Here is a 13756-nt window from a genome sequence, read left to right on the forward strand (position 1 = left end):
CGCGTGAACAGCGACAGCCCTGAGCGGTTTTCACGGGGACACGGCAGGGCGCCGTTCCCGGGGAGGGCCTGGGCGAGCCCTGCTGTGGCTCGCAGCCTCCTGTTTATGAGACAGGTGAGGAGGCCTCGGGCACTTCGTCAGCCCAAGAGCCTTTTCTCTGACGGCTGGACCGTGCGACCCAGGTGTTCCCAGACCTGTGCCGAGCTGCCTCTTCCCCGGAAGCTTCCGTGCCGCCCTGCACTGGTTTCAGTTGCTCCGAAACCCGGCCGGATCCCGCACCGAGGCACCAGCTGATCCACCACCCCGCACGCACCCCAGACCCGCCACCGCCGCCCGGGCCTCGGTGAGGCCGCCTCACCTGCCTGGCTGTCCTTGGGCCGGCACTGCACCTCCTCCACGCACTCGGCCGGGAACCACCCGATGTGGCCGCGGGCACTGCCTTCCCAGAAGCCCCCTTCGCCGATGCTCAGAACTAGAGGCAAGGGAACAGGGCGGAGTTAGTGGGGGGGGGCGGGGCAGAAGGGCCTGGGGGTGAGCGGGAGGAGGGGCGCTGGCCACAGCAGTGAGGCCAACACATCATCGGCCAGGCTCCGGTCCCTTTGCCACCGACCACGCTTCCTTCGGCTGTGGACCAGACAGATGAGTCGGGCACAGAGAGATGAGGACAGACGTCCCCACGCCCCAGGGAAAGAGCCAGAGAGGGCCGGGAAACGCAGCCCCCGACGTCTCCCACCGACCCCAGGAAACGCGTGTGCAGGTGCGGGACGGGCACAGAGCGGCTCAAGCCCGAGACCTGAGCCTGCCTGGAGCGTCCCCCAAGCGACCAGCCGCAGCCAAATCAGGAAAACCAGCGGAAGCCGGACTCCGCACGACCGACCACGGTGCTCGGCCCCCAACGGGGATCACCGGCCTGGACCCCGAGCCCTGGGAGCAGGGAGCCCGCCCCCAGGCGCGCAGGCCCGGGGGGGACGGCCAGGGAGGCGGGATGGACGGACGGGGACCGTAAAGGGACGATCGTCCTACCCGCGCTGCTGTAAAACAGCATGCGCTGCCAGGGCGCGAAGACCCTCAACGGGGCCATGAGGAGGCTCGGGAAATAAAAAGAAATGATTAAAAACATGCGCGGAAACGCTGGGCTTGGACGTGTTGTCTCTGCAATTAAGAAATTCACGGGGGGGGGGGGGGGGGCGGGGCTTGACGGCTAAAGGGACCTTCCTGGCGGGGGGGGGGGGGGGGGGCGGGCGGGCGCATGAAGTCAGGTCGACTGAGAGGATCCAGGTGGAGAAGGAGAAGGAGACTCGTCCCCCAGGGGCGCGCTGAGGCCCCCAGAGGGCCGGGCCAGCATGCAGCCGCAGGAGCAGAAGGGGCCAGGAGAGGGTGGGGCCCCACGTGCCTCCGGACACTCGTTGGCCCACGGAGGAGGCTGGCCCAGTTAGCTCCAGGGGCCAGGAGGGGCAGGCGGGGAGAGCTGGGTTCTCGAGGGGCTCGGGCCCAGACAGACACCGAGGGGCCGGCAGGATGGGAGCCTGGCCTTCCCACCTCCAGAGGCCCGCGTCCCACCCACACCAGCCACCTCCTGACGCCGACCCTGGACGTCGGGGGCGCCGGCGTGGCTGCCCCCATGCAGCGTGCCCTTTCTTGCCCGGTGAGTTCACCGGCTCCCACGTGGCCTGCAGCCCACGCCGGCCCCACCCCCACGCCCCTCCCATGGCCTTTGGTGCCACGGGCTTTGGCCACAGCCACTGCCAGCCTCCCCCAGGCCCGCCCCTCACGAGGGCCTGAGGTTCCCGATCTTCCTGCTCGGAAACCGCCGCTGGCCCCCTGCTGCCCCTGGAACTCGGGCTCCCAACGAGACGCACCCGGACCCGAGCCTGCCAGGACCAGGGCCAGCGCCGCTTCCTCGGGAGGCCCTCGGGGTTTCCTGGTGGGAGGAGCACTGGCGATGATGCCCTGGTCGGTCCCTCCCCGCACTCTCCTCTGCAACGGGACCTCGCCCCACACCCACGCGGCCCTCCTGAGCCCTCCCAAACAGGCAGCCGGGACACTGAGGCTGCGTCCCCGGGGAAGCGTCCGGCAAGCTTCCTCTGTGCGCCACCTGCGCCCAGGGCCCCACGTTTTCCGCAGGGGCCCGGGTCTGACCTTGCCCCAGAAGCAGGGGGCAGGCCTGGAACTGACCTTTGACCCTGTCGCCCCGGTGCAGGGGGATCTCGCCGTCGACCTGGGGTTGGTATGGCTTGACGACAACGAAGAGTCTCCCAGGCACCGCGCTGTACAGCTTCCGCTTGGGCCCCGGGTACTCGACGGTGGAGAAGGCGTCCTTGTTGGCCACGGGTGGGAAGGTCGGCCTGCGGGGGCGGGGTGGGGGGAGACAGAGGGGGTCACGGCTGAGACAGAGGAGGCCCCCGGTGGACCTGCGGCCAGTCCGCTCCCGACTATGCCGAGTTGAGAGCGGTCACGTCGGAGGTCCCGAATCCGGATGGGGCCGAAGACGAGACAGGGCCCCGGCGCCAGGGGCAAGGTTAAAGGGCGCAGGCAGACCTGGCGATTTCATCCTGGGTGTGTCCCCAAAGAAGTAAGGGTAGAAGCTCTGACAAGTGTCTGCACGCACATCCACATTGGCAGTGGCGTCGGTCACAACAGCCGAGACTCGGAGACACCCGAGTGCCCGTGGGCGGACGATGGACACAGGAAACACGGCCCATCCACACAGTGGACAGCGACTTGGCCTTAAAGGGGAGGGGCGTGCTGACCCCCACTGCGGCGTGGCTGGGCCTGGAGGACACCGTGCTGAGCGGGTGAGCCAAACGCAGGACAGATGCTGCGTGACCCCACTCGCAGGGGGCCCCCAGAGGGGTCGGATTTGTAGCAGGAAGTGGGCCAGGGGCCGGGGGAGGGGCAGGAGAGTTGGTGTTTAATGGGGACAGAGCTTCGGTTTGGGAAGATGAGAAAGTTCTGGAGATGACAGCGGTGACACTGCGAGTGTACTTCATGCCGCTGAGCGGTGCACTTAGACGTGGGTGAGGTGGCCACACACAGCTGGATGGGATCCCGACCTCAGCGTTTGGGTGTGAGGGTTAGGTCACCCAATTCTCAGCAGCAGAGCCAGGGGCCACCATGGATGAGTGGACTGAGCCATTTCGCAGCCATCCGGGTGGACAGGGACCTGCCTGCACGTGGACTTCCTCCATCTTTCATTCCCGGTCACTTATACATCCACCCACCTACCCATCCACCCATCCATCCATCCATCCATTCACTGGGGTGACTTTCTCTGTTCATTCATTCTCAGTCACTTACACATCCACCCACCCACCTACCCATTCATTCATTGGGTTGACTTTCTCTGTTCATTCATTCACCAGTCACTTACACATCCATCCATCCATCCTTCCATCCATTCACTGGGCAAGTGTTTACGGGTCTGCAGACACCGGTGGACATGAGACAACCTGGACCTCACGGGCCGAAGGACGAGTTGGAAGACCCTCTCCCTGATGCCTGATGGGCCGGCACAGAGGACGGGGCGCACCGGGGAAAGGCTGTGGGCTGCAGGGATGTCTCTGCAGGGATGTTTGGGGAGGAACGGACACCCCAGAGACCAGGGGCGTGACTGGAGGGGCTCCATCTCGGTGGGACGGCTGGACTGGAGCGAGGGAGACTGGGGGCGGGGAGCCCCTGTGGGCAGGGCTGGTGTGCAGCGAGCGACGGGAGACGCTCAAGGAGCAGAATCGCCGGGACTGGGGACCTACTTGAAATCGGGTGTCTCCCAGGGGCGGAAGGGAGGCTGAGAGACGTCGGCCTGGGCTCTGGCAAAGCGTGGCACACCCGACACGAATGTCCCAAGTCCGGACCATCCGCTGACAGCCATGTCTTCAGCATTAAGAGCCCAGCCCCGGGTCACCACCGCTGTCAGCGTCACCTTCCTGTGCCCTGGGGCCGGGAGGAGCCTGAGCACCCTCTGCGGGCACACCGCCCCGGGCTCCCGGGAGTCGCTGCCCCTCTGCTGTCCCGGTGGCAGCACCCCGCACTCCCCACCCTCCCCTTTAGGTCCCGAGGAGGCACAAAGGGGACACACAGTCACCAGGATGTCCCACTCGCTGGCTGTGGGGGGCGCTGGCCAGGGCACCCAGTGTGCACGGGGGACGGGGGCTTTCACAGAGCGCAGTGAGCGTGCTGGGATCCGAGGACCGCGGTGCACACGCCGCCAAGCACCCCTTCGTCCTGCGGTCCCCACACTCTGCATGGCGACCTCGGGCCACTGGGGTTTCGCTCTGCGCACCTGCAAGCCCAAGGCCACGCTGGCTTAGAGGCAGAAATAGGGGTTCTAGAGGGTTCCGGGGTGGTGGGAATCTCCCTTGCCTTGCACACCCCCTTCTGGGGAAACGGGGAGGGTGTCACGAGCCCCTGTGATGGGGGGCAGTTCCGAGCGAGCCTCCTGCCTGGTGCCTGCCCGATGTCTGCCCCAGCCATGCAGGACCCTTGGAGCCCCCCCCAACGCCCAGCCAGCCCCTTTCTCCATCCGCCTGGGGATCACCCTCCTCCAGGGAGCCTCCTGGCCCCACAGAGGCTGGAGCCCCGACTCGTGGGCACTGAGTCCGGGGAGCTCGGCTGGGTGGGGGGGGGGGGGGCGTCTGTGGCTCTGGTCTTCAACCACAGCAGCCCCGGGGCCGACCTGTCCCCGCCCTTGGGTCCGGGATGGGGACGTGGAATTCCCCTCTGCACGGGGACGCCCCATGGAAACCAACTGGGAGAGCAAACACGGAACATCCCCAAACTCAGAAGGAAAGTGACAGGTGAGGGGCGGCCCATGGGGTGCCGGGACCCCGATTCCTCAGCAACCAAGATGCACCTGCTCCCCCGGGGCGGGTCCCCTTCACCGGGCCGCACCTCCACCCAGGTGGCCAACAGGAGCCCAGCAGCCCAGCTCCTCGTGGATCCCTAGTCCTGGCCCCGGGGGCAGGCAGGGCGGTCTAACTCCACAGCCAGCCCGGCTCCTGCCCTGTCCCTGCCCTGCCAGCAAGGCCCATACCCCCTTTCTGGGTCAGAGGGGACACAGGGGAGGGAGCAGCAGATACCACTGTCACCGAGGAAACCAGTCCCTGGTCCCTACGTCCATGAGAGGCAGGAGCGGGCTTGCAAAGTGGGGCCCCACGACCCCAGAACCTTCCAGAACTCCTGATGCCACTTGCGCAGCAAGAGGGGCAGTGATTTCTGAGGCCCCAGGCTCCACGTGGAAGGCCCTGCTCTCCGCACAGGCCCGGCCCTGAATCTGAGGCGCTGTCTCAGGCTGGCGTTCCCCACCCCCAGCGCCCCAGATACACGGCCCCTACGTGGGGGGGAGGAGGGGGGGAATACTGGCAGTGGCCACGGAACCTTCTCCCAGAGGGGCTGGGGGCACCGGCTCGAGGCTGGCCCCGTGTCCCCCCAACACCTGACCTCGACCCCCGCACGGGGCTGGCCCCTCTGCCAGCGTTCTCCATCCCACGCCCAACTGCCCGCCTGGCCTCAGCTTCCCACTGCCCCGGGTTCAAGGACTCTCAAGCAGCTTGCATAAAAGACAGACCTTCCCGAGCCTCTGCCCGGTGCCGCCCGGGACAGGAGGTTTCCAGCCCAGCCCCTGCCTGTGGGCACCCAGGACAGGCTCGCTCGATGAGAGGGGGCCAGCGGCCCCGATTTGGCAGAAGTACATCGAGAGCCGTTCTGAACCCGGGGAGAGCCAGGCATGCCCTGGGGGGCTGGGAGGGGCCTTGGGAGGACCCCACTCCTCTCCACACTCGGTGGTGGACGATGGGGCAGGTGGGTGCAGCCACACCCAGTCCCAGCCGGTTGTCAGGGACATGGGCCAGCCGTGCCAGTTGGCGCCACTAGAGGGCGTGTCCAGGTAGGTGTGTGCAGAGCCTTTGGCGAGGCGGGTGGGGGGTGGGGGGGTGGACTGGGGTGCAAAGAAGGTTCAACAGGTACCGTGGTTCCCAAAGGCTCTGGGCGGGCTTCTCTCTAGTGCCCTGCACTCGGGTCAGCTGCCCCTCTGACCCAGATCGGGCTCCGTGGCCCTGAGCACCCACAGAGCCCTGGTGGGGAGGGCAGCGGTTAGTGGGCGGGGCTTGGACAGCTTCGGCTCCTCCCCTCCAAGTCCGCCCCTGAGGGCTTGGTTCCGGCTACACTGATGCACCCTCGCATTCCTGGCCAAGGATCCGGGGGCCTCAGGTCGGCACTGGGGCAAAGGGGTCTGCCCAGGAGAGGGCGCTGGGGGGCCAGCCTTCCCCACGGGCAGCAGCGGAGAAAGGAGCAGACGAGGTGGGGGTGGGGAGCCACAGGGTGCTGCCCAAGACCCCGCGGGCCTGACTTCCTCACTCTGTCCCTGAGCCAAGCTGGGAGTCCTCGCCTGCACAGCGGCCCCTGACACCCTCTTGTGCTGGCCCCTCGGCGGCCAGAGGGCCCTCCTACAGGGTCCCTGGTGGTCACGGCCACCAAGGACACCAAACACGGCTACGGGTCTTCCTGTGAGCTGGACACGGGCTCGCTGCCCGGGACGGGCAACGAGTTAAACAGAGTCCTCACCACCAAGCCGTCAGCTCCATTTTACATATGGGGAAACTGAGGCACAGAATGGTCAAGCGGCACACACGCAATGCATGCACACGTGTGCACACAACACATGAACACGCACCCACACACAACACAAACGCACACACACACAAGTACATGCACACACGTGCACGCAGTACTCGGAAAGGTGCACACAGAGTGTGCATACACACACACACAGAGAAATGCACTCACAGACACAAATACGCACACACTCGACTGCACACACACACACACACACACACACACGCACTGGGAACCGGGGACCATCGGACCGGCCCCGGCAGGTGCCCGGGAGTCATTCTCTCGTCCCAGTATCGCCCCGCAGCCTTTGCGAGTCCCCGGCCACCCCGCCATCCGCATCTTATTAGACTTCACGCTGGAGGGAGGGGACACGCTCTTCTTAAAATTACAGCCGTAATAACTCTGGCGAACGGCGGGAAGTGGAGTTTTCTGCCCTGGGGGACTCCTGCGATTTCGCTTTAAACTGCTCTCAGCACCTGGGACTTCTCCCTCGGGGCGGCTCCGAGTGAGAATCTAGACCAGAGCCCGGAACTAACTGGGTCTCTCCGGTCAGAGAGTGGGCCCCAGGCAGGAGGGGTCGCTCCAGCCCTGAGGGGTGGGCTGGGGGGGCGCGTGGCCCGAGGAGAGGCAAGAGACGGCTTCCACGCACATTCAGGGTCACGGTGGTCAGCCCCGCCCCCCAATGTGGGAAGCACGGAGCCCTCTCCCCTCCCCCCGCCCCCGGTCTCCCCGCCGGCCCACAGCCCTCCCCACATCCCCCTCCTCAGCTGCAGGGGTTGCCACCGGCAGGGCTGGAGAGCCCGGTGCCTTGCAGAGACCAGGGAGAGGACGTGAAAGGCGGGTGGGGAACCGGGGGCAGGCGCCGAGTGCCAGGCCAGAGTGGGCATCGCCAGAAACGCCGTGCCAGCTGGGAACACCCAGGCCTGAGGCCCCCCTACCGGGCACCGAGGGGGAGGACAGCGTTCCGGGGGGAGAAACCCTTCAGAGCCGCCGACGCCCACTCAAGGACCCGGTCACAGTCCGGCCCTGGCTCCGCACCGGCCTCGCCTACAAAAGGGATAACGCTGGGCCCAGGCCGCCGAGGGCCGCTCCGGAGACGGGCGCAGCGGGGCCAGCAAGCACGGCTGTCACTACAGCCGCTGGGGTGTCCCGGGCCTGCCTGGGCCCCACCGAGCCCGAGATTGCTCACCTGTGTGCACCAGGTGAGGCGCACCTGCAATGCGAACGTGTGCAGGTGCGTGAGCAGGGCACCTGCAGAACTCTCAGCTGTCTCTAGGCTCACAAGTCACCTTGAGGACTCAGCAGCCCGATGTCAAAGGACAGGAAACGTGGCCTGGAGCCCCCCTCCCCGCCCCACCAGGCCCACACCTGCCCCCAGCGGCCATGGCGGGCTCAGGTGCTCCTGGGCCCTCTCTGGTCTCCGGAGACAGCCTGAGCCAGGCAGTTGGCAGGACTCTGGGTTTAAAGGGCTCTCCCACGCGGGACGGAGCGAAGCAGGCCCTGCGCTCAGCCCCCGGGCAAACCCCGAGTTCCAGAACCAGCAGCGCGGTGCACGAGGGTCTTCCCCTTGCTGGTCCCCGTGGGAGCCGCCCCGGCTCCACGCCAGTCCCCCCCTGCCCAGCTGCTCCTTACCCCACATGCCAGGCCTGCTGGGGCCTCTTGCCATCCTCGCCGGCGCCGCCGAGCCTGTTGAGCGACGGGGACCGGCTGCGGGGCCCGGGGATGTAGCTGCCGATGGTCCGCAGGGCCCCGTCGGCGGGGCCGGTCGTCTGCTGCGGCAGCTGGGGCGAGAGGCTGCGGTGGGCGGCGGCGGCGGTGGCGGCGTTGCAGACGGCCCAGCTGGGCGCGCCGGAGTTGAGGTTGTTGTCGCTGTTGGAACGCAGCAGGACCCGGGGGGCGGCCAGCGTGTTGGGGGCCCGCCGCCTGCGGTTGGAGTACGCCGGGGCCTCGCGGAAGGGCACTGCGGCGGAGAGAACGGGAGAGGCGGTGAGCGTGTGCATGGGGCGATGCCGATGTCGGCGGGGCACAGGCCAGCGGAGCCGAGCAGAGCCGAGGGCAGCCGAGGGCGAGGGCGCTGTGGGTCCTGTGCCGAGGCCCCCAAAGGCCCCTGCTGGGCACAGCACCCAACCCCGCACAGCAGCGCAGGCGGGCGGAGACCAAGGCTCAAGCGAACGCTGGAGATGGATGGGATTCGGGGGGTCCGACTTCCATCCGGGCCGGCGCCCCTCTCACAGCGCGGTGCACACACCCAGGCAGCCACTGCCCCCCTCGCCAAGCGTGGCCCGGGCACCCGCCCCCGTCGTCCCTTGTGGGAGCCCCAACTGCGGGGACCTCAGGGTGTGACCGTGTGCGGAGACGGGGTCTTCAGACAGGGCACTGACATCAGAGGTCACCAGGGCGAGCCTGTGACCACCGAGAGAGGAAATTCAGACGCAGACACGTACAGAGGGACCGCCGTGGGGGGACACGGGGAGGGGACGGCCATCCGCACGCCCAGGAGAGAGGCCTCGGGGGACCCAGCCCTGGGAGAGACACCTGGTCTGGGACTCCAGCCCCCAGGACGGCGAGAAGTGAGTGCCTGTGGTTTAAGCTGCCGTCGGTGGCCCCAGGTCCCTGACACGGCCCTCAGAGCTGTTGGGTGGGATCGGCTGGCTTCCCCCCCGAGCTCACTCCTTCCCCCACCATCAGCCTGAGGCTCAGCAGGGGAGACGGGCAGGGGCACGCCTCGCCTGGCTTCTCACCAAGTTCCAGACCAGAGGCCAGGCCTGAGCCCTCTGGGGCTGCCCCCAGGGCAGGAGCGGAAACGGAAAGGGTCCCTCCCGTCTAAAGGAAAGCAGCTGTCCAGGCTGAGGGGTGTGTGAGACGCCCGTGACCCGGGCTGCTGAGGGCACAGCTTCCCGAGCGCTCCGTGCCCCGGGCAGCGTTCCCACCTGCGCCACGCCACCTGCACTCCGAGGCCTGGGCTGCCCTCCCCGGGGCTGGACGCGGGAACCTCAGCCTCTCCCAGGAGGACCGCACGGAGTCCCGGGCCACCACTGCCTGGCCGCCCAGGTCCTAGGATGCTAAGGACACTCCACGGGCACAAAGGACAGTGGCACCCTTCCCGGAGCCCACGGGTGGCCTCAGCCCTGCCCCCAGCCCACACCAGTGCTGAATGCCAGAGCTCTCGGGAGACAGAGCAGCGCTGGCAGCTGTCACAGGGGACGGGGTGGCCTGGCAGAGCGGCAGGGAGACAGCTGTGACCCAGAGCAGCCCCGGCCACCTGCCTGGGACACGGGGCGGCGGTCCTGGGGACGCAGAGAAGGGGCCGCCCGGGGGAGCCACACAGGGTCGGCACGGGCTCCCTGGGGACGCACTCTCGGAACCCACATTCTGGGTTGGCGCGGCCGCCGAGGCTTGGGCAGTGACGCGTGGGTGGGGGGGGGTCACACCCTTCCCATCAGGCAGCAGTGCTTTCTCCCTCCCGCCGCCTCCTCCGAGAAGCCCTCCTGCCGGGGGGCTCCCCACCAGGGCCTGCGCCCACTCCTGACTCCCCAGAGCAGGAGGACGCAGACACCAGCCGGGCCGAGAAGGGCAGGGACGAGGGACAGGCTGGTGGTTCCCCCAGAGAGGGCAGTCGGCCAGGGCCTGGCCCACCTACGAGGACATCTCATGTTGGGGAAAAGTTTGTTTCGCTCGTCACGCAGCAGGACCAGGGGGGTGTCCCTCTCTCAGGGCAGACGGAGGCCAGGAGAGCTTGAGACGACCCAGCGTTCACCCTCTGGGTTGCGGAGTGCACGGGGCGGGTGATTTCTGCGGGCCTGAGACCCGCCTGACACAGGGCTGGGGGCTGATGACGGCGCCACCTCAGCGAGCGTACGCACAAGCGAGCGAGCGAGCGTCTGTCACTCAGAGATCGCTGGCTGCAAACGAGGTCACGGCGGGCACTGATGACTCCAGCAGACACATCGGGCAGAACGCGGCCCCAGAGCCCCCGGCTTCCAGAATCATCTTCACCGTCCCCGGCCCGGGAGAGGCCAGGGCTCACGCTCACCGTGGGGAGGGGACCCCCAGCTCCAGGGGACCCTCCCAGATGGAGAGACGCCTGTACTCCACAGCACCACGCCGCCCAGCTTCCCGGGCAACGCGGGTGTCCTATCTGACCGGCTCAGCGGGGAAGGGTTTTAATGCCCTGGGCAGGAAGGGCTGGGCTGGGGGCAGGGGGGCGTCCTGCCCACGGCTAAGACAGACCCGGAAGGGCAGACACGTCCACGGGAGAGCAGGACAGACACAGAGAGAGAGCCCAACACTGCACGCCCCAGCCAACATCCCTGCCACCCGTGGGTGCCGGAGCCTGGAGCCCCAGAGTGGGAACCTGCACTGACAGTGCGGGGAGCCAGCACAGACGGAGGCTGTCCGTGTGCAGATCCCCGGGAAGCAGCCCGGCGGGGCCTTCCCCGTGGGGCCCACGGAGCGGCGGGTGCACGTGCGTGCGGGGCAGCCGCTGGAGGTGGGGGACGAAGCTGTGGAGACACCCCTCCCCCTGCCCCTGTGCCCTGGGCACCGGGCGGGTCCCTCGGGTGGAATCCCACAGGTGACGTTCATTTGGTGAGTGTCCTAATCAAAGCCGCCCCACGCAACCACCAACATTCGCCTCGAACGGGGTTCCCTGTGCCATTGAACAGGGACTTTTTTCCTCACTTTATTTTGTGACTTGCGCCGGGAGGCACCCACCCCGTCCCCCTGAAGTTAAACATCTCCTGGACCCTCCGCGACACAGAGCGCTCTCTCCGTCCGCCAGGCCGCCGGGGGCCTCCCCGAGGATTTGTATGTGTCTGTGTGAAAAGGGTTAAAAATAACTCTTTTTCCTGCCTGGGAGTGATTAATATTCCACCCAACTGCTTCCTTCTTTCAGGCAATCTGCAAACTAACTCGAAGTGGGCGGGTGTTTCCTTCCCCGCGCTACAGGCGCTCGCGTGTGCATTCTGTCCGCGGGGACGGCGACACGGGGTCTGGCACAAGGCGTGTGCGCGCCGTGAAAGTCCGCCACGAGGCCTTTCCCACCTGCCCCGTGCCACCGGGACCCAGGACAGCCCGGGGCGGCGTCCGGAGGACACTGCCTGCCCGGCCACCACAGCCGGCGACCCTCCCTGACCTCCCTTAGCCTGAGCCCGCCACCTGCAGCTGCTGGACAGACGGAGCCAAAACTTCCTCTGCTGCCCCCCCAACCCCCCCACTTAGTTCCGAACGTGCCCTCGGGCGAGCAGGGTCTCCACGGAGGCACGTCCTGGAATGCAGCTCCGCGAGGGACTGGAAACTCGGGGACAAAAATAAAACCCAGCGGCACCTTCAAGTGGTTACAATGCCTGGCAACTCCGACAAAGCCCGGGTGTTGCCGGGGCGATCATCCCCTTGCCCGCACGCTGAGACCAGCGAACCGCCAGCAATTTTCGGAGGAACCGGCCCCCCTCCCTGCTCCTGCCCCGGAGAGCCCGAGGTCCCCATGCACCGCGCGCCCCACGGCTCTGCCTTACCTTCCTTCTTGGTGAAGGCGTTCAGCAAAGACTTCATTTTCCCCCCCGACTCCGGCAGCCGTCCGCCGCTCGTTATATAACCTTCTCCGATGGGGGAAGCGAGCGCCGGGCTGCCCAGCCCCTCGGCGCGGGCGCGGGAGCGGCGTGGACCCGGGGCGCGGTGGCGGCGGCGGCGGGCCTCTGGGCACGGCGTGCCTCCGAGCACCGCCGGGCATGCCAGACCCGGCGTGCCGGCGACGGAGCCCACCCCATAGTCCGCCTGTCAGCTGGGAGCCGACCGCGCGCAGACTGGGGCCGCGCTCAAGCCCCGCGGCCTCTCCCCGCGCCCGTCATGTGAGCAGCAGCGGCAGCGAGCGCTCCTCTGCTTTTGTGAGCGGAGCGGCAGGCACGGGGAGGGGCGGGCGGGCGGGCGCCCAGCGTCCTCCGGCCGGGCTGGGCTCCGGGAGCCCCGGAGGCATCCGCCCGCCGGGGCGGGAGCTCCCCGGAAACCCGGGAGCTCAGGCTGCTTCTGCCGCGCGAGGCGCCCGGGGCTCAATCGGGCGCCCGGTGCTTCCCTAGTGTTCTTGGGGAAGAAACGCCAAGTTTCCTTTAATGCTGCCGGGCTCCGCGGCGGCTCGCAGACGCGCGGGCAGGTCGGGAGGCTAGCGCGTCCCCCCCACCCCCCTCACTCCAGAAGCCTCAGCCCGGACCCGCGCTCCCCGGGCAGCCCTCGCCAGCGTTCCGGAATCTCTGCCCGTGACCCAGATTTCCGTGGAAAGGCATCAGGCAGCGGCACCCATGCCTCCGCCGCCCCACCCGCCGCCGTGGCGGTTACCCCGGAGGAATCAGACCCCCCCCGCCCCTCCCCCTCACTGCGCGAAGGGCGGTGAAACAATTAGCAGCGAGGCTGGCCCTGATTCCGGGCGGCCGACACAAAGGGCGGCTTTGAGCCACGGAGCTCCTCAGCCAGCGTGTCCGCCCAACAGACCGCAGGAGCGGCAAGGAGAGGGGACGGTGGAAAAAAGTTCTTTGTGCAGGACACACACGGGAGGGCTGGACACCGGCGCGCTGCTGCCAGGTGGAAGGGTCACCTCCCCAACAGGAAACGGGGGCGCCGGGGCCCCGGCTCTGCCGCCACCTGCCGCGTCTGCCGCTGGGCTGTAATTAAGTGTGCAGTTTTCCCGTTGCTAAGAGAGCTGCTTCCCAAATTAAAGAGAGAGAGAGAGACAGAGAGAGGAGGCAAGATGAGGGGGGGGAAGCAATGGGAACATGTGAGCCTAGGTCCGTATGGGTGACACACTTGTGGTGACAAGAATGGCGGCTTGAGGCGGGACCGGAGGCCTGGGCTGGCGCGCCACCTCCAGGAGCAGCCCCGGTCGGGGAGGAGGTGGGAGCCCACCAGGGGTGCATCCAGCAGGCACCCAGCAGGCGCCCCGCAGGAGCTGCACGTTTAAATGCCAGCCCTTTCGCTCCCACCCTCCCCGAATGACAGGGCCGTTCCCGGCGGGCCCGGGGCCCCGGTGACTCCCTCACCCACCAGCCACACCCCAGACCAGAGCCCCGGGCAGCTCTAAGATGTGCCCTGGACACTGATGCCGCCACTGGTGTGTTTGTGACCCCGGGCCCCACGACCTGTCCCACACGCACTGCCTTCT

At 67.6% G+C, this 13756-nt stretch overlaps 1 protein-coding gene across 3 annotated transcripts in view; it reads right to left on the reverse strand.

Moving 5' to 3' along the window:
- The window catches only part of SHANK2 (SH3 and multiple ankyrin repeat domains 2), a 293436-nt gene that overhangs the window by 172606 nt on the left and 107074 nt on the right, over positions 1-13756 (reverse strand). For 2 of the 3 annotated variants that reach the window (XM_036029823.1, XM_028503888.2), the window contains exons 11-13: positions 8242-8569; positions 2176-2345; positions 359-472 (exon numbers count right to left, since the gene is read on the reverse strand). In XM_036029823.1, the coding sequence (XP_035885716.1) occupies positions 359-472; positions 2176-2345; positions 8242-8569 (612 nt within the window). Of the gene's footprint in view, positions 1-358; positions 473-2175; positions 2346-8241; positions 8570-12122; positions 12462-13756 lie in introns of those variants that run through there. The other variant, XM_036029824.1, reaches the window with a different exon arrangement.

This window comes from Phyllostomus discolor, chromosome 6 (assembly GCF_004126475.2).
Source record: "Phyllostomus discolor isolate MPI-MPIP mPhyDis1 chromosome 6, mPhyDis1.pri.v3, whole genome shotgun sequence".
Lineage (NCBI taxonomy): Eukaryota > Metazoa > Chordata > Mammalia > Chiroptera > Phyllostomidae > Phyllostomus > Phyllostomus discolor.